The sequence below is a fragment of the Tursiops truncatus genome, chromosome 20, assembly GCF_011762595.2.
Source record: "Tursiops truncatus isolate mTurTru1 chromosome 20, mTurTru1.mat.Y, whole genome shotgun sequence".
NCBI classification, from domain to species: Eukaryota; Metazoa; Chordata; class Mammalia; order Artiodactyla; family Delphinidae; genus Tursiops; species Tursiops truncatus.
In genome coordinates this window covers 43,051,724-43,070,595 of record NC_047053.1, presented here as the reverse complement: position 1 = coordinate 43,070,595, position 18,872 = coordinate 43,051,724, and the positions used below count along the sequence as shown (strand labels likewise).

General features: G+C 45.0%; 1 protein-coding gene across 4 annotated transcripts in view; it reads left to right on the top strand.

Annotated features, from left to right (window-relative positions):
- The first annotated feature begins 1,782 nt into the window (after positions 1-1,782).
- MARCHF10 (membrane associated ring-CH-type finger 10) overlaps positions 1,783-18,872 on the top strand; it is a 90,316-nt gene continuing 73,226 nt past the window's right edge. For 2 of the 4 annotated variants that reach the window (XM_073797515.1, XM_073797512.1), the window contains exons 1-2: positions 3,802-3,859; positions 9,779-9,885. In XM_073797515.1, the coding sequence (XP_073653616.1) occupies positions 9,796-9,885 (90 nt within the window). In that variant the 5' untranslated portion in view covers positions 3,802-3,859; positions 9,779-9,795. Of the gene's footprint in view, positions 2,804-3,801; positions 3,860-9,778; positions 9,886-18,872 lie in introns of those variants that run through there. The other 2 variants (XM_073797513.1, XM_073797514.1) reach the window with 2 other exon arrangements.

Sequence of the window (18,872 nt, the reverse complement as noted above, 5' to 3'; positions counted from 1 at the left end):
TGTACCAAGATGTTTTTCTTACTAGGTAGGTAACATCAGGGATTTGGGAATGGGAAGCCCTGCTTTTTCATATATATATAAATTTATTTATTTTTGGCTGTGTTGGGTCTTCATTGCTGCGTGCGGGCGTTCTCTAGTTGCGGCGAGCAGGGGCTACTCTTTGTTGCGGTGCGCGGGCTTCTCATTGCGATGGCTTCTCTTGTTGCGGAGCATGGGCTCTAGGCGCACGGGCTTCAGTAGTTGTGGCACGTGGGCTCAGTAGTTGTGGCTCACAGGCTCTAGAGCGCAGGCTCAGTAGTTGTGGTGCATGGTCTTAGTTGCTCTGTAGCATGTGGGATCTTCCCAGACCAGGGCTCGAACCCATGTCCCCTGCACTGGCAGGTGGATTCTTAACCACTGCACCACCAGGGAAGTCTAGAAGCCCTGCTTTTGAGCCCTGGTCTGCCACTTACCATGTGTCCTAGGGCAGGTCACTTCTCTTCGACTATCTCACCTGCGTTTCAACTTCCTTCTCTGTTAATCATTAATCATTATAATTATTTTTATTTGAGGGGGGCCTAGCTCCAACAGAACAAACTCTCTACCTACCATTTCACTATTATAGTTTCAATGCAGTGTGCCTTAAAGATTTTGCGTTTTTAAGCATTTCCTTTTGAAAAGCACAAACCATGGGGAGAGGTCTTAGGTTAGTACTTACCAGTTAATGCTTCAATTATCAGTTGATGCTTTAATAAGGATTACTCGATAGCTAGCTGAGAACAAGAACAGAATGTGGGTTGGGCTACTGGAGACGGAAAGGTACTAGGGGTTACGGAAGGACTAATAAAGTTTGGACGACAAAGTGCCCAAAACAAAGACTTCACCTAAGTACATTCGATCTGGGCTCTGCTTGGCTCAGGATATGCCTTAGAAGTTGATATAAAGTCAGGGAGTAATATTCAGTGTGTAATAGAGTCTCATCTGGCTGAAGTACGATTGAAGAAGTGCTGAATGAGGAAAACCAAGAATGTGAGCCCTGGGGAAGGGATTTCACTCCCCAGGGAGCAAGGAATTTTGAGAGCTTCATAACATGGGGCCAAGGACATTGGATCTATGCCCATTATGGAACAGGGAAAATGGTGGCGATAGGGTGTGGAAGACAGGGGCCCAGGGTGTGGATAGGAGGCCCTTCTAATAATCCAGTTAAAAGGTCATGCAGCCCAAAACTAGAGCGGTGGTGATAAGAATAGAAAGAAGGGTGTGATGCTGCAGGAGACATGGACGTCAACTGGGTTTGTGGGTTGCTGAGAAGACACCCAAACCACAGACACCTGGGGATTCTGGGCACTGATGAAAGGTCCAAGAATTTCTATTCTCCTTTTTCCCTATTCTCTACCCAGTCAAAAATGCCCTAACTTGACACCAGTTGGCAAGTTATCAAGTACCTAAATGTGCACAATAAATGAAAGAGAGTCATCTTTGCCTGTGAAAACCACAGACAGAAATAAACCTGGCAGAGGGTGTGTCTAGCACAGGTTCCAGTGCCTGCTTTCTAAACCTGTGGGCACTAGTCTAAGCCTCTAAGAACCTCCTACCTTGGGAAAGGCAGCCAAGATTACTGATAACCAAGATATAACTGGGTTCCTGTCTCGTTTCTGCCACTGATGGGGTGCCTCCCTTAATTATTTATTTCTTCCTTTTAATGTTGGATCAGATAGTTCAGAGATCCCCTGCACAGCTCAAACTGCAGGGCTGCACTCTTTCCCTCCTCTATCCGTGTATTGCCTTTAATATTATTTTATTCAGTTAAAAATACTTTCCCCTCACGTTTTCTAATCTCATTTTTTGTAGAGCACAGCACTGAGTCGAGGCAGGAGTGAAGGCCTCGATATCTGGGCTTTCGACTGGGCTTTGGACTTCAAGACAAAGCCATTCCGCCTCCTCCTGCTCGCCGCCATCACCGCTTTGCCTTCCCAACCGCATCCCGACTAGTTCCCAAGGCAACCGGCGCAGCGCCCACGTCCGGTTTCGGGACCGCCTGGCCGCAGCCCAACCCCGCCCCCACGGCCGCGCTCTCGCCGCGCCCAGCTCCCGCGCCAGGGAGGAGGACCGGGTTGCCAAGGAAACGGGAGGACGCCAGGCAGCCGCCCCCACCGCCTCCGCCCCTAGAAAGCCCGGCCGCCGCCGCTAAAAGCTGCCTCCGGGGAGGAGGAGGAAGAGGGGCCGGTAGAGGGAAGGGAGAAGAGCGAGGAGAAGGAAAAGGAGCACAGGGACGGCCCCCGCACGATTGATGGGCTGCTCCTCCGCCCTGGACCAGTCTGCCTGCCCCGCCCCTCGGCCCCTTTAGCCCCTCGCAGGGGGAAAAGACTGACCCGAAAGGTAATGGCCCGGCTCGGCCCGGCCCTCCCCAACCCTGTCCCCGCCTGATCCTCCGAGAAAGTCGGGGCAGTAGCGGGGGGACCACCTCTCCTTGCGACTTCTACGATTCTGGAGGGAAATCGGGCCTGAAGCCTGGGAGCCTGGCCGCTCCCTCCTTCCGGCTGACCAGAGCCTCCGTATTTTTCTGCCTCAAAGAGACAGGTTTGGGGGGGCTCTATGATCATTTATTTGCACCCTGGCAGCGGCCCCTCACGTACATAACTTCCCCGCAGACTACCCTTTTCTGCAGGTCCAGGAGAGGTATACGGATCACGGCCTTTCCAGCTCCTGAGTGCGAAATTATTGATATTGTTGAGAGCATCGAATTGCTTGTCCAGCCTGTGACATCCCGGCCCAGTCCCAAGGTTAACGAATTACACGTTGAGTCTCTCCAATGGACTTGATGGTCAGTGTATGCCCGCCCAGCTCTTTCACGGTTACACAATAAAATGAAGAGTCACCGCCAAAGAGCTTTTCTCATAAGCCCTTTATAGCACAGCACCTCCCACCCCGCCCCCTGATTTCCTAAGCAAATTGCATGGAACCAATCTACCATCTACCCCGTCTTTTTCTTTGGTCACCGTATTCTCTCGGGAGTGCGGTGTTAGGAAGATGGAGCCCAGATCACTCATCTTTGTGGCTTATAACTCAAAATATTTTTATAAGTTAAGATTTAAAAACTCTTCAGACTTTATTTTTTGTTCAGATTTTCAAAGTTCTAAGATTTTTGAAAGCTAAACAAATTCTGTAATCTTTGTCATTACATATTAATTAATATTAATTGTGTAAAAGGATGAATAAGGTCTCCTGCAATGCTTCTTCCCAGCACCCAGTTATGGAAAGGGGGGGGTAATTTATAAACCTGATGGTCAGGTATAGCCATTTAGATTTTGGTTCAAAGGAACCCTCAGCCGAAAGAGGGGCTTACATTTACATTTTTCTTTATAACTGAACCAACAAAATATTCACTTTAACGACATTTCTAATATGAGAACACGGTAAGAAAACAGTGAAATCGCTTGATTGTTAACAAAATGAACTCCCTTCCAATCAATTCGTTTGACAAACGTAGCCATAGAACAGAAAGACAGCGCATATGATTGCTTTTTAGAGAACTGAAAGAAATATACTCTGCAATCAGATTTTGTTCTCCTTAGGGAAATTCAGTTTGAATTCATGGGAAGTGTACACTAGAGAGGAAGACATATGTCACAAAGTTCTTAGAATATTCCTCCCTAGAATTTTGAGGCCAAGATGAATCATTCACTCTCACTTCCAGCAAAGCAGGACTTCCTTTCCCACATGCCTCCTCCTGCCTTCTCCTCTCCTGCTCCCTCTCCCTCATTTAATATGGCTTCTTATGTAGATTTCTAAAACACAAAATTGGCACATCATCACCAGAGACTTAAAACAGAAGCGTGCATAACGATGAGTGGATAGTAAATTGAAAAGCAGTTCAAAGGTGAGAAACGGAAGAGAATACAGAATGCTATTTTAGAAACATGCGCCCTGCCCACATTTTATTATCACTCTCCTCCCCTCCACCTGTCTGTATTTGCTAAGAAAAAAAATTTTTTTTTGGCTTCAAATGGCCATCTGGTTGAGGAAGGCCACAAAGCTGAGATCCACGAATTAAGCATGATCTCATGTGGATTTATTTCCATAGAGTTATTTCCGTTTCTTGTTCCTCCTGGTCCGTTTTTAAACCTGAAGTATAGTATGAAGTTCAAGTGACACTTGAGAATGTTTGCCTAAACTGTGGTGATCTACGTACTATCTCCTTGATCTGTCTCTAATAATCTGTTTCCTTGGGGCCTGGAGTATTTGTTTAATCCCACAAAGCACTGACGTACTTAAGAGATTAAATGTGGCACCATGATGCTTCTAAATATTCATTTTACAGTAGAGTACAATTATAGAGAGTTTATGGGAGGGCAAAGAGACTTTTGCAGGCAATTTTAAAGTCCTTTATTTGTTCGGTGATTGTGAAGTCAGAGGTAACCTAGCAAGGAGTAATTCAAATAGTGTTATTTCCTGCCTATTTAGACGAAGTGATTTCATGCCTCTTGACTTAGAAGCCTCCTTAAAATTACACTACATTAAAGCCAGGATAGATTAGCTGGCTTTTCTATGTTAATTTTGTAACCAAAATGTATCATCCAAGTGGACTCTGGGATGTGCTCCCTTAGTGACCATTAACATATTTTCATTATGAATCCTTATGTGCTCTCCCTGATAAATATTCAGACAGGTTTTTCTTTCCAACAGTAGCAGCAGGGGTCCATCTTTCTGCCGGGTTTAACACCATCGTTTTCTGAAAAGCGTGGGAACATAACTTTATTCTATGCAGGTACAAATTCACATGAAAAGTTAAAAGTGGTCTCTTAAAGCAGAGGTCCATAAATGACTATTAAAATGCTCAGAGACAAAATTTAGATTTTGTGTGTCATCTGTGGAACTACCCATCAGAAGGTAGTTTTAGATTCTGACTCACAAAGACCAACCTTCTATAATTGAGAGAAAATATTCCCCAAGGGACCAGAACAAGTTCTTAGATGATATTGTTTGGGGCTCATGATAAACCTTTTAAGAGTTCATGGTGACCAGACCAGACATTGGGCCACCATGAGTCAGGTGCAACCTGATTCTGCCGATATCTGCACAAACGGAAAACAAAAACAAAAACAAACCGGAAAAGGGAAAGAAAGCTATAGAATGTAGACACTTGAGGTCAGGGATGTTGTCTGTCTTATCCTGCTGTTTCCCCAGAACCTAGAGCAGCACCTCTCACATGGCTGTCATTAAAAAGTATGTGTAGGAAAGAAGAACCAAGCTGGAGAGATCACGCTTCCTGATTTCAAACTTACATTACAAACCTACAGTAATCAAAATAGTATGATATTGGAAGAAAAACAGACACACAGATGACTGCAACAGAATAGAGAATCCGAAATAAACCTATGCATATAAGGTCAATTAATTTATGACAAAGGAATCAAGAATATACAATGGGGAAAAGACAGCCTCTTCAATAAATGGTGTTGGGAAAACTGGACAGCCACATGTAAAAGAATGAAACTGGACCCCTATCTTACACTGTACACAAAAATCAACTCAAAATGGATTAAAGACTTAAACATAAGAGATAAAACCATAAAACTCCTGGAAGAACACATAGGTAGTAAGTTCTTTGATATTGGTCCTGGCAATGATTTTTTAAATGTGACATCAAAAGCAAAGGCAACAAAAGCAAAAATCAACAAGTAGAACTACGTCAAACTAAAAAGCTTCTGCACAGCAAAGGAAACCATCAACAAAATGAAAAAGCAACCCACAGAATGGGAGAAAATATTTGCAAATCATATATCTAATAAGGGGTTAATATACAAAATCTATAAAGAACTCAATAGTAAACAAACAACTCAATTTAAAAAATGGGCGGAAGATCTGGACAGACTTTTTCCCAAAGAAGATACACAGGTGGCCAACAGGTACATGAAAATGTGTTCAACATCACTAATCATCAGGGAAATGCAAATCAAAACCACGGTGAGATATCACCTCACACTTACTGGAATGGCTTTTATCAAAACAATAAGAAATAACAAGTGATGGCGAGGTTGTGGAGAAAAGGAAACCCTTGTGCACTGTTGGTGGGAATGTAAATTGGTGCAGCCATTTCGGAAAACAGTATGGAGTTTCCTCCAAAAAATTAAAAATAGAATTACGTGTGATACAGCAGTTTCACTCCAGGGTATTTACCCAAAGGAAATGAAAACATTCACTAACTCAAAAAGATATATGCACCCCTATATTCACTGCAGCATTATTTACAATAGCCAAGACATGGAAGCAACTGATGAATGTATAAAGAAAATGTGGTGTGTATATATAATGGAATATTATTCATCTATTAAAAAAAGAAGGAAATCTTGGCATTTGTGACAACATGATAGACCTTGAGGGCTATGTGAAATAAGTCAGAGAAAGACAAAATACCATATGATCTCACTCATATGTGGAATCTAACAAAACACCGAACTCATAGATACAGAGAACATACAGAGAACAGATTGGTGGCTGCCAGAGGCATGGAGTAGGAAGTGGGTGAAATGGCTGAAGGAAGCTAAAAATTACAAACTTCTAGTTATAAAATAAATAAGTACCGAGGATGTAATGTACATCATGGTAACTATAGTCAATAATACTGTATATGTCAAAATTGTTAAGAGAATAGATCTTAAAAGTTCTCATCACAAGAAGAAAAAAATTGTAATTATGTGGCTGACGGATGTTAACTAGACATACTGTGGTGATCCTTTTGCAATACATGCAAATATCATTGTACACTTGTAACTAATATATTGTTATATGTCAGTTATATCTCAGTAAAAAAAATATGTAGAAATAGGACTTCCCTGGTGGCGCAGTGGTTGAGAGTCTGCCTGCCGATGCAAGGGACACGGGTTCGTGCCCCGGTCCAGGAAGATCCCACATGCTGCGGAGTGGCTGGGCCCGTGAGCCATGGCTGCTGAGCCTGCGCATCTGGAGCCTGTGTTCCGCCACGGGAGAGGCCACAGCAGTGAGAGGCCCGCGTACCACCAAAAAAAAAAAAAAGTAGAAATAAATGAAAGAGCTTCACTTGACAATAAGCAGGAATAGCGTGGGACCTTTGATGACCTTATAGATGAGGTCTAGTAGACTCACTATGAACAGTGCCATTTACTAACTCAATGTTTTGGTCATAAATTTAGACTACACCAGTCAGAGACAAACTTCTTGAAAGCATCGTTTCCACGTCCTTACTCCCATTTACACAACTCAATGCAATCTATCTTCAGCCCCGTCACGCCACTAAATGCTCTCACCAAGGTTATTAATATTCCCCTCCTTGAAGCTTGCACTTGGCAGCACCTGTGAAACTGCACCCACCTGATTCTCAGTTTTCCTCCTGCCTCTCTGGCTTCTTTCCAGAGCTCCTCTTCTGCTACCTACCTGTTCTTAAGATCCAGTGGTCCTCAGAATTTTGTCCTGGGTCGTCCTCCTTTCTTCAATAGCCATCCTGCCTTCAACTTCATTTGTCACCAAAATGCCAGCAATGCCCAATTCTTTTCTTCTCTAATCAGCTCCAGAGCCCTACGTCTAACTGCTTACTTAACATCTCCATTTGCTGTCCCCCAGCCCCTTCAAAGTTCACATTACCTTCTCACAAACTTGATCATCCCTGCGAGTTTTCTGAAGGGAATGTTGGCATCGACCAGCCAGCTGCCCAAGCCAGTAACCTGGGCCTCCATCTCCCATCCCATTCGTATTATCAACAACTCCTGATGATTCCCTGCCCTGAGTATCCCTTGATTCCATCATGATTAGAGCGTGGGCACTGGCATGAGACTCTCTGGGTTCAAACCCCAACACTTGCACCTACCAGTTCTGTAACCTTAGGCAAGTTACTTAATCCCTTTGTGCCTCAGGTTCCTCGTCTGCAAAACAGAGATATAATTCTTCTTTTTTTATTTTATTTTTAAAATTTTTGGCTGCGTTGGGTCTTCCTTGCTGTGCGCAGGCCTTCTCTAGTTGTGGCGAGCGTGGCTACTCCTCGTTGCGGTGCACGGGCTTCTCATCGCAGTGGCTTCTCTTGTTGCGGAGCACGGGCTCTAGGTGCACAGGCTTCAGTAGTTATGGCACACGGGCTTCAGTAGTTGTGGCTCGCAGGATCTAGAAAGCAGGCTCAGTAGTTGTGGCGTGCGGGCTTAGCTGCTCCGTGGCATGTGGGATCTTCCTGGACCAGGGCTCGAACCAGTGTCCCCTGCATTGGCAGGTGGATTCTTAACCACTGTGCCACCAGGGAAGTCCCTAGAGATATAATTCTTGCCTCAATGTGGCTGTGAAGATTGCTTGAGCTAATATGTGTAAATGTTTAGACCAGTACATAGCACTTCCAGAGGCTCAATACCTCCCCCTCCCTCCCTCCAGTGTTGAGACCCAAGTCTGGGCACCACCTTAACGGGATTAGTCTAACATATCCCCAGTGGCCCATCCACTTCCCTTCGTCCTCCGCCGCCCTCACACTCCATCCAGTCTCTGTACTACAGCTGGAGGGACCTCTTTTTTTTTGGCCGTGCCCTGCAGCTTGTGGGATCTTAGTTCCCCGACCAGGGACTGAACCCAGGCCCTTGGCAGTGAGAACGTGGAGTCCTAATCACTGGACCGCCAGGGAATTCCCTGGAGGGACCTTTAAACATGTAAATCTAATCATGTCCTCCCCCGATTGGAACCTTCCAGTGGCTTTACATGACTCTTTGAATCACGACCTCCAAGGCCCCTCGTGAACCAGCCCCTGCCTATCCTACAGCCCTTCCGTTACTGTTCTCTCCTCTCTCTGCTCCAGCTGCACCAGCCCCTGAAGCCCTGAAGCCTCTGTACCTGCTGTCCTTTCTGTCCCAGATCCTCTCTGTTCCACTTCTGGCCCAGCTCACTCCTTAGCAAACCCAGTGTCATTTCCTAAGGAAAACCTTGCCTCCCCCTCCCCCAATGACACTTTCTCAGAGAACCCCGTATTTCTGCTCCATCGCACTTATCACCATCAGGATCCACTTGTCAATGTTCAAAGACTTGGGATTTGAACCCAGAGAGTTTCACGCCAGTACCCATGCTCTGATCATGATGGATTCCAGGGATACTCAGGGGAGAAAATCATCAGGACTTGTTTTTTATATAGATGGGGCAGGAGAAGGAAGTGTGAAGAAAACTGCCCAGGTTACTGGCCGGGCAGCCGGCTGGTCGATGGCAACATTTCCTTCAGAAAACTGGGAAGGAGGAGCAAGTATGTGAGAAAGTCATGTGGAGTCTGAAGGGGCTGGGGGACAGCAACATTCATTGCCGTTCTTCCAGGCTAGATGGTAGCAACACAAAGGCCGGGGCCATGTCATCTTGCCGACCGCCGTACCCCAGTGCCCAGCGGAGTGTCTGAGTTGGAATAGGGGTGTGATCATTTGTTGAGTCAATGAATTTAAGTCACCAGGGGCTCAGAGCTTTGATCATTGCTGAGTTAGCTAGGTTCTTGGGTTTTCTTTTTTGTCGTGTGGTAGAACTGCTTCTGAATCAGGTGTCTGCCAGTCTAACTCCCTATGACTAACCAGAACAGGCTCACTGAAGCCAGCCCATGAAAGTGGCTGCATTATTTATGTCTGGAACAAGACGGCTGTAAAGGCATCGACACCCATACAAAGAGTCCTTTCAGTTTGAAAGGAGCATCTGTGCCTTTCCAACAATGGATATTAGATTAATAAGAGAATAAAAGCAATTATACTAAGAGAAATCCAAATATGGCAAAGCAACAAAGGATGATATCACAGCACATTTATTTATCTTTTATATGCAGGTCACGGATTAAGAATCATGTTTCATGAAGCAAAGGACAGGCAGAAGTTCGTCAGTGATGTTCAATATCTGCGGGACATACAGCATAAGACGGACTCAGAATATCAGGTAATGGCAGGAAGTGAGAATATCTTCTACTTTCACTTATGGTATTAGGAGAGAATTCAGGCTACAGTATCAGTATATGATAAGCAGTAATAGGTTTCTAAAATCCAAAACCCACACTTACTAGCTGTGTGACCTTGAAAAGCTACTTTACCTCTCTGAGTCTCAGTTTCCTCATCTGTACAATGGGGATAATAGTCTCCACCTTATAATACTGTCATGGAAATAACATTTTTCAACTAGTTAGCACAGAGCTTGGCACACAAACGTTATCAACCAATGACATCAGGGCTTAAACTGGATAAACCAGCAACCAAGAAAAAAGACATTAAGGAGTTAACCGGGTCGCCCTACCATTTATAAAATAACACGCCCTTCCTGTTGTCCTCCGGCCAGAAGAAAGGTGGTTAGCACATTCTACAATAAGCTAACTCTTCGTCGCCCTAGCTACAGTGTTTACAGGCAAAAACAAAACAGACAGGGAGCCTGAGGAGTCATGATGTAATTACCCAGAGCTGGCATAGGACAAACTTGCCAGGCTGGGTTGTGGGATTCTGGGAGCAGTTAGAAAGTGTCACTCAGCCCGCTGGCCGGAGGTCAGCCCTCGCCAATCAAGGAGGCAGGTCCTCAGCCTCAACTGAGTATCGAAAAGCGCTCCTTCCCTAGGGAAAATACAGGCCTGCCGTCATCAGGTTTTCCTCCTCCTTAGCAATCTCAAATATAACTGAACCTCCCGGGGCACCAAGGAAACCAGAGCGATCTCAGTAACCTGATTTCACCTGTGTAGCACCGCTTAGCTCTGGGCCTGGAAATGGAGCCAGCAACTTCCTCCTACACTTGCCGGTCCACCTCCAAGGCTGTAAAGTGGAGGGCGTCTCTACAAACTAAACAATAACGTAAACATCCAAACGGTTCTCACTGGGGGACTCTCTCCTCTCCACAAAGATGCCTCTGCCACACAGCCCAGGTTTGGAAATACTTGTCTGAAATTGTCTCTAGAACAGGCACGTAAGAAAATCAATCTTATGATTTGATGGTCTCTGCTGAAGAAAACCGCACAACTGCGTGGCTTGGAGCCACTGCAGTTTTATTTTCTAACTTCATTTGGGCTTTCAACACTGTCCTTGTTAATAAGGACACTTTCAACACCGTCCTTATAAATAATAACATGTATTAAATGCCTACTATGTCCTGAACAAAGTCCCTGCTCTCCCGGAGTTCTCATTCTAGGATTGAGAAACAAACTACACACACAAAGTAAAGTAAATAGGTAAGACAATATAATGTATATGATAAATATAATGAGCCTATAAAAACAGAGGCAGCAGGGCTGGGGTGATGCTCCTTTACACAGGCGGGGAAGCCTCTTTGACGAAGTAGCATTTGGTCGTGGAGGTAAATGATGGGAACGAGCCCACCAGAGCGTCCGGAGCAGAAAGAAAGCAAGCGCAGGGGCCCTGAGGCGGGAACTAACTTGGAGGAAACAAACGAAGGCCAGAGCGACTGGAACACCAAGGGAGAACGCGGACGAGGTGGCTAGGACCAGATCGTGTGGAGTCTCTCAGGACAAAGCTTGGTATTTGGAGTTTATTCTTAGCCCGGTGAGAATTACTGAATGATTTTAAGCAGGGCAGTGGTATGATCTGCTTTACCTTTTTTTGTTGTTGTTTTTTTAAGATCACTCTGGCTGCTGTGTGGGAAAACAACTGAAAGGGGCAAGAGAAGCAGCAGAAAAACTTGTAAGGAACCTGATAGAAATTTAGGAGAGACCAGCGTGGTGGGAGCAGGGGTGGCGAGAAGTAGCCCGAGCCAGGATATAGAAGCAGCGCAGACATCTTGCTGATAGACGACGGGGAGGCGGAGTGAGGGAAAGAGAGGAATAGAGGATGACTCACTTCAACATGTTTTCTTGTCCATTAGCTCCCTCCGTTATCACAGTTTAAACTTTACTTTTTTCAAACCTCCCGTCCCCATACTTTCAGCAAGGACCGTCTCTTTCTGTTTTACATACACGTGTAACCAAACAAAGAATCTGAGGCCGTCAGGTGGGGAGCCACTCGGCGCTTCCCCTTCTATCCCAGGCTGCACGCCCGTCCAGCCCTCAAGTCTCGACGGGTGAAGGACAGTCTCCCTACTGGTGCCGGACCTGAGATCCTGGTCCATGCCCCTCTGTCTCCAGCCCCTCTCCATCCATGGACCTCTCTGCTGCATCCTTGGAATTTCTCTTCTTACTGGCTCAGCCCACAAACATGCTCAACTCTCTCTCACACTGAGAACAAGAGAACAAAGCTGACTGTGGACAATGTGTCCTTTTCTAGCCACAGCCCTGGCACTTTCCAGTCTCCAGATGTCCCCAAACAGTCAGCTACACTTCTGTCTCCACTCCGCCCCGCCATCCCATTCATGCCCTCACCTGCTGCAGCCTGGCGGTCTCCTCACCTCCCCTGAAACGGTGCTCGCTGAGGTCAGTAGCGAAATTCAGCAGACACCTTTGTAGTCTTTGTTTCCTGAAGCTTTACCTGCATTTGGCGCCATTACTCTTTCCCTCTCGCAACATTACTTCTCTGGCTTTCTCACATCGCACTCTCCTGGTTTTCCTCCTGTATCACTCACATTCCTCTCCCTGCCCCTCACAGGTTAATTCCCCGAGCTTTCCATCAGCCCAATTTTCTCCTAATTCACAATGCCTGTGGCCCATCTCATCCCCTCCTATGTTTGTAACCACCACATCATACTGATGACTTGTAATCCTGTGTCTTCTCAAAGTGTCAGAATCCCATGCACACCTGCTTGCTGTATGGTTCCATCTGGGTGTCACATGGGCACATTGAATTCAGCGTGTCCACAGTTGGACTCCATGTGTCCATCCCCTGCCATCCTCTTCTGTAGCCCCTCTCTGAAGACAGTGACCCAAGCCTTCCCTGACTCCTTCCTCGCCCTCACCACCCATATCCCCCAGCTACCAAGTCCTGCTGAGTTTACCTAAAACCTCATGAGCTCGTGCCTCCCTTCTCATCCTATGGCCATCGCCCTGGTTGCAATGTCCATAGTTTAGCTCCAAGACTATTACAATGTCCTCATAACTGGCCTCCCGGCCTCCAGCCTTGCCACCTTTCAGACTGAAATTTATGTAAAATGCAAACTACGTAATTCGGTTGTTTCTCTCACGTAGAGGTGTGTCCCAGACCCAAGAACCACAGCAAGACCAGTCCAATCCTCGACCACTTCTCTAACCTCCTCTTCCCTCTTCCCTACTCTCTCAACAAGGGTGGTGAAGACCATAGTTGTTTGTTCGTTCGTTTTAATATTTATTTGTTTGCACCGGGTCTTAGTTGCGGCAGCCAGGCTCCTTTAGTTGCAGCTTACAGGCTCCTTTAGTTGTGGCATGCGGGATCTAGTTCCCTGACCAGGGATCAAACCCAGGCTCCCCTGCACTGGGAGCATGGAATCTTAACCACTGCGCCACCAGGGAAGTCCTAAGACCATAGTTTTAACTTAGAACTAAAGGGAACCTCTGTATTCCCATAGCACCCTCTTTAAAAAACAAAAACAAAAACCCTTATTGAGGTATAATTTACATAGCATAAAATTCACCTGTTTTAAGTTTAAATTGACCAAATTTGCCATCATTGCCATCACCTGATTTTAGAACGTTTCCATCGGTCCAATACCAAAGCACCCTTTTCATACCTCTTTTTCATTGCTGATGAAATTGTATTGAAATTGTCTTTTGTGTGTTTTCCTATCAAACTGGACCGCAGCTTCCTAAGGGCAGGGACAGAGTCTCACTCTCCTCTGTCGAACCGAATGCCTTGTCATTGATGAAAGCCAGCGTTACCGAACTTGACCACCAACTCTGTTTATCAGACATAGATCCAGCTGACTTGTAACTAATCCTCAAAGTTAAATCCACCTTCACTGAGCATTTTCAAAACCACTCACCACAAGGTCTGCAAAGATAAATATGGTTGTCTTTCATATGTTCTGAGGATTGTCGAATTAAGTATATAGAAACCCACAGAAACGATTACTTTGACGGGAACAGCAATGAGTTATATTATTGACTCTGTCCCTTGCCTTGTTCCAGAAAAGATTTAAAGTTGGGGTTTAAGAATTGCATGTCTTTAATGACCCCTCAGTAACTTGGTCCATATACGACCTTTGTGTATTTAGATTATTTGCTAAGGTAGAGTTTGCACTGAATGGATATTGAAAGCTTGGGCCATTGATGAGCTTGGCCGGTTACTCGTGGACATCCCAGATTTCACGAGCAGCCCAGCGATGTGCAAGGGATTCCCTGTTTCAGGGTGTACAAATAGTGTAAGACCTACTAACCAGGTATGACTCCCAAATCACAGACATTTGCCACAAATGCCTTCCTGAGATGGACTTGCTTTTAATGAACTGACTCAGGTTGAGGCCCTTGGAAACCTCCTGTATACACTATGCCTGCTATAGCCTCAAATATGCTATGGGTTGGTAGGTACCAAATTAGCAGTGACTTTATAGGTCTGTCTGCTAGTGGCAGGAGAGGAAGGTTAAACCCACCCTGAATTATTCTGATGCTACTCCTTCCAGTGGTTGGGTGGGGCCCGTTTGAAAAAAACAAGAGGAGATACTTATTTGGCATATTACATGCTATTTCAGAATCTGGTAACTAGTACATAATTATACGACATCTCAGAATTTGGCTATATGTCTTCAAGGGTGTTCATGCTGCATAGCTTTTCTTCCCCTTCTTTCCGTCAAATGTGTTTATGTAACTTGTGGCGAAATTTAGCCATTAATGTCCACTGAAAGCTAGAGAGAAAGATTACACTTGGAGTTTCAGGATGATTTTCTAGACTATCAAATGTGTTCAAATGGGTTTTATTTTATGTCGCTTATTCATTCTGATTCTTTCAAGTGCAGATCAAACAACTAAATGATGATATAAGCTTGTTCAAGGACGTGATGGGTGACTATACCAGGTGGCGAGGGTTTGGGGTCTGTCCACTCAGGGGGTTGAGGGAACGGAGATAATTCAACTTTCCCTCCCGTAGGAGTCATGGGGAGGGACATGTGACATGTGTGTTTCTCTGCTCTTCACAGAAGAGAAAAATAAACTCAGTCGAGGGGAATATCATGTCAAACTTTTTACACCTTTGATTTCTTAACCTCTTAAAACGAATGAACTTCGATAATGTCCCCAGTGATAATTAAAACCCCAAACTCTGAGACATGTTGGATCATAAAAACAACAACAAAAAAAGAAGCAACTGAAGGCAAGTCCTACTTCCCAAAACACTCACAGAGTTCAAGTAACAATAACCTTGACAGAGGCCACTGCTGATGAAGAGGTAGAGTTGGGTCATAGTTACAATGTGGTTTTTTTTTTAAATCTTTATTGGAGTATATTTGCTTCACAATACTGTGTTAGTTTCTCTCATACACCAAAGTGAATCAGCCATATGCATACATATGTCCCCATATCCCCTCCCTCTTGAGCCTCCCTCCCACCCTCCCTATCCCACCCCTCTAGGTCGTCACAAAGCACCGAGCTGATCTCCCTGTGCTACGCTGCTGCTTCCCACTAGCTATCTATATTACATTCGGTAGTGTCTATATGTCGATGCTACAATGCTTTTTAGGCCAGAACCATGAGGCTGGGAAGTGTCCCTGTGCTGCATGGCTTCTTAAGGTACCAGGAGCCTGGATGATGACTAAAAGAATGGGGCTGGTAATAAAAGGAACAAAAGAAACTTTGAGCATCGCTGTGGGTTCAGAAAGCTGTAATTCTGAAGAAAAAGCAGTTTGCAGAGCTCCCTCAGTTGGCTTCCCGGGGGAACGGGCAGTCTTAGGAAACAGACCTCTACTTGCAGGGGAGAAAAACAAGGATGAACTTCAGGCCTGCAGGCCTTCGGGCCTTCAGAAAAACAAGGATGAACTTCAAGTCTTTTTTCTTCCACAACCAAGATCAGAATCGCATTATTTAGCTAAGGCTGAGTTTAGAAAAGGGAGTAAACCAAGAAATGGGATTGGAAACAACAGTTAAAGCCTGATGATGGTGATGGTGGTGGTGATGATGGTCATGATGATGAGTTTCATTGAACAGTTTTATTGAACTCTCACCGCGAGCCGGTCACTCTGCTAAGCATCTTACCAACAGTGCCTCATGCTCTCCCGGCAATCTTGCAGCACGGAGGCATCTCCCTCTCACAGAGGAGGGAAGCAAGAATCCATGGAGTTAGTCAGCCTGCCCAAGGTCACAACGCTAGAAAGTGGCAGAGCTGTGGTTTGTCGTGTTTACCCGTACTGAGTTACGGTGAGTCACAAAACCCATGTCATCCCCCACAGGCATAGACGCACATTCCGTGTTCTGCCCTACAGTGGTAGCTTCTGCACAGAAGGCAGCCTGACTGCGAGCACTGCAGTCAGAGGGACGGGCTTGCGGGGCGCGACGCGAAAGGAGGAAGCCCCGATTCTCCGCAGAAAGAAGAAAGAAGAAGTTACTTGAAGCCTCCCGTTTCAAGACTCGGCCAGTTTTGTCACATGAACAGAAACTTATTTATAGCAATCTAGCTCCAGACACGTGAAATTGAAAGGGAAATAAAGTGCCAGAGTAAGGGGAGCCCCTGGTGATGATGAATTACAAATCTGCTCCTTCTCCCCTTCCTGTGGATTTCAGGGGCCTCTGCCCCTGTCCCTTCAGGACCCTCCAAGCAGAAACAAAACCAGCATCAAAAACACCAAAAACGTCATTCACTTTACAAATAACAAGAAAACCAGCCCCCGACGGGGGTGCGGGGGGAGGTATGGCTAGGTTCTTGCTGTTTCTAGGACTGGAAGTCCGAACTTGGCTCTGTCCCCGTGTTCCTTCTCAGCGAAGCAATAACTTGGAGAGGGCTAACGTTTGATTTACACGGAAAGATTGCTTGGCTGTTTCAAGATAAAAATTAGGAAGTACCTACCTTGCCACTGGTTTCTTCTCCTGGTCCTCTGCGAGAGGAAGGATAAGGAATCAGAGGGGAAAAACATGTTTTTTTTCAACGTTGCAAACCATTCTATTCCTCCTCCCCTTTTGGTAAAGAAATACTTAAGTTGCATGCATTCTTGGAGAGAAGTTTCAAAAAACACTCCGCCCACAGGAATTCTGTTCATCCCACCAAGTCTGCCTCGGTCCTGCGTGCAATAGCTAACAGGCTCCTCCACTTTCAGCCCATCAGCGTTTTCTTCTCGTGCCTTTAATACAAGTGGGTTAGGATAACAGAGACATCTGTGGCTCCAGGAAACAATACTCTACTCCAGGCCAGAGCTCCCCCCTCAACAGGGAGCTCCAATCTGAAGTCATCGTAAAGGAATAAGAAAAAAGAGGCCCACATTTAGTTGAACTCCATTAAACTCTCCAGCTGGCTCTCTTTAGTTTTACCTTGGTTTATTCTATTATTTGGTGTCTGTTTGTGTAACTTATTTATTATAGTTACTACTATTCAGCATTGGGCGGGGGTGGGGACTTCTTATTTATTAAAACAAACACTATCCAGGATTATTAAAATGGGTTGCTGTCTATATGGCATCGTTTTTGAAAATAAACCCAAGGGGAAAAAGAACCCCACCATTTTGGGGTGCTCTCCCTTTCCAAACAAGGTGGGGTGAAACAGCACCTTTCTCTTGGGAATCCAGGATTCCACTAGCTGCAGGTAACTGATTCACTGTTCCCAAGTCCAAGTGGTAAATGTTTTATTAATATCAGGTCATTTCTACTCTTAACCTTGTAGCAGAATATTGGCTTTCTCCTTGGCCGTGAAATTCTGGCAAGTCCTTCTACATCAAGGAAGGAGATGCATTTTCTAACAGAGGGAAAAAAGATGGAGAAGGAGTCTTTCCTTTCTCAACACAGGCAGGAAGAGGGAGATGGCGGGCCTAGTTGAGAACAATAGTGTCCATCTTTACACTGTACTTCTTTACAGTGGGTAATTTGGCCCTGGTAGGACAAAGGTGAGTTCAGTCGTTGGATCTATAGAAATGCTGCAAGAAGTTTTGCTATTTTGGAGTATTTGAAATATCAGTTGAAAGTGAATTAAGCCAGGGACTTCCCTGGTGGCACAGTGGATAGGACTCTGCACTCCCAATGCAGGGGGCCCGGGTTCGATCCCTGGTCAGGGAACTAGATCCCACATGCATGCCACAACTTAGAGTTCACATGCCACAACTAAGAAGCCAGCAAGCTGCAACTAAGGAGCCATAACTAAGACCCAGTGCAACCAAATAAATACATAAATTATTAAAAAAAAAGAAAGTGAATTAAGCCAGATAGAGAAAGACAAATAGCATGATATCACTGATATGTGGAATCTAAAAAAAGATACGAATAAACTTATCTACAAAACAGAAATAGACCCACAGACATAGAAAACAGACTTATGGTTATCAAAGGGGAAAGGGGGAGGGATAAATTAGGAGTTTGGGATTAACATATACACACAACTATATATAAAATAGATAACCAACAAGGACCTACTATATAGCTCAGGGGACTATATTCAATATTTTGTAATAACCTATATGGGCAAAGAATCTGAAAAAGAATACGTATATACATACACACATGTATATGTATGTATAACTGAATTACTTTGCTGTACACCAGAAACTAACACAACATTGTAAATCAACTATACTTCCATTTAAAAAAGAGAGAAAGAGAACAGAAAGAGAAATAAACGCAGTGTATTGGGTACTTCCTTAAGAAGGCAATTGTCGGGTAAGTACTTAACAAAATGCCTCTTAGTATGTCTGTTGTTTGAATTTATTAAGGCAGTGACTAATATTTTTTGACCTGACATTTTGGGCAAAGGGAGGAGGGAGTGATGCCTGGGTGAGTGTCTTCACACCTGGTAACAGGTATTGATGAACACTTAGAGATGGACGCCTGTATTGCATGTTCCTCACAACAGAAATTAAGTATAAAGTTATCAAAGCTAGTTGTGGACCTAAACCAAAGAAACATC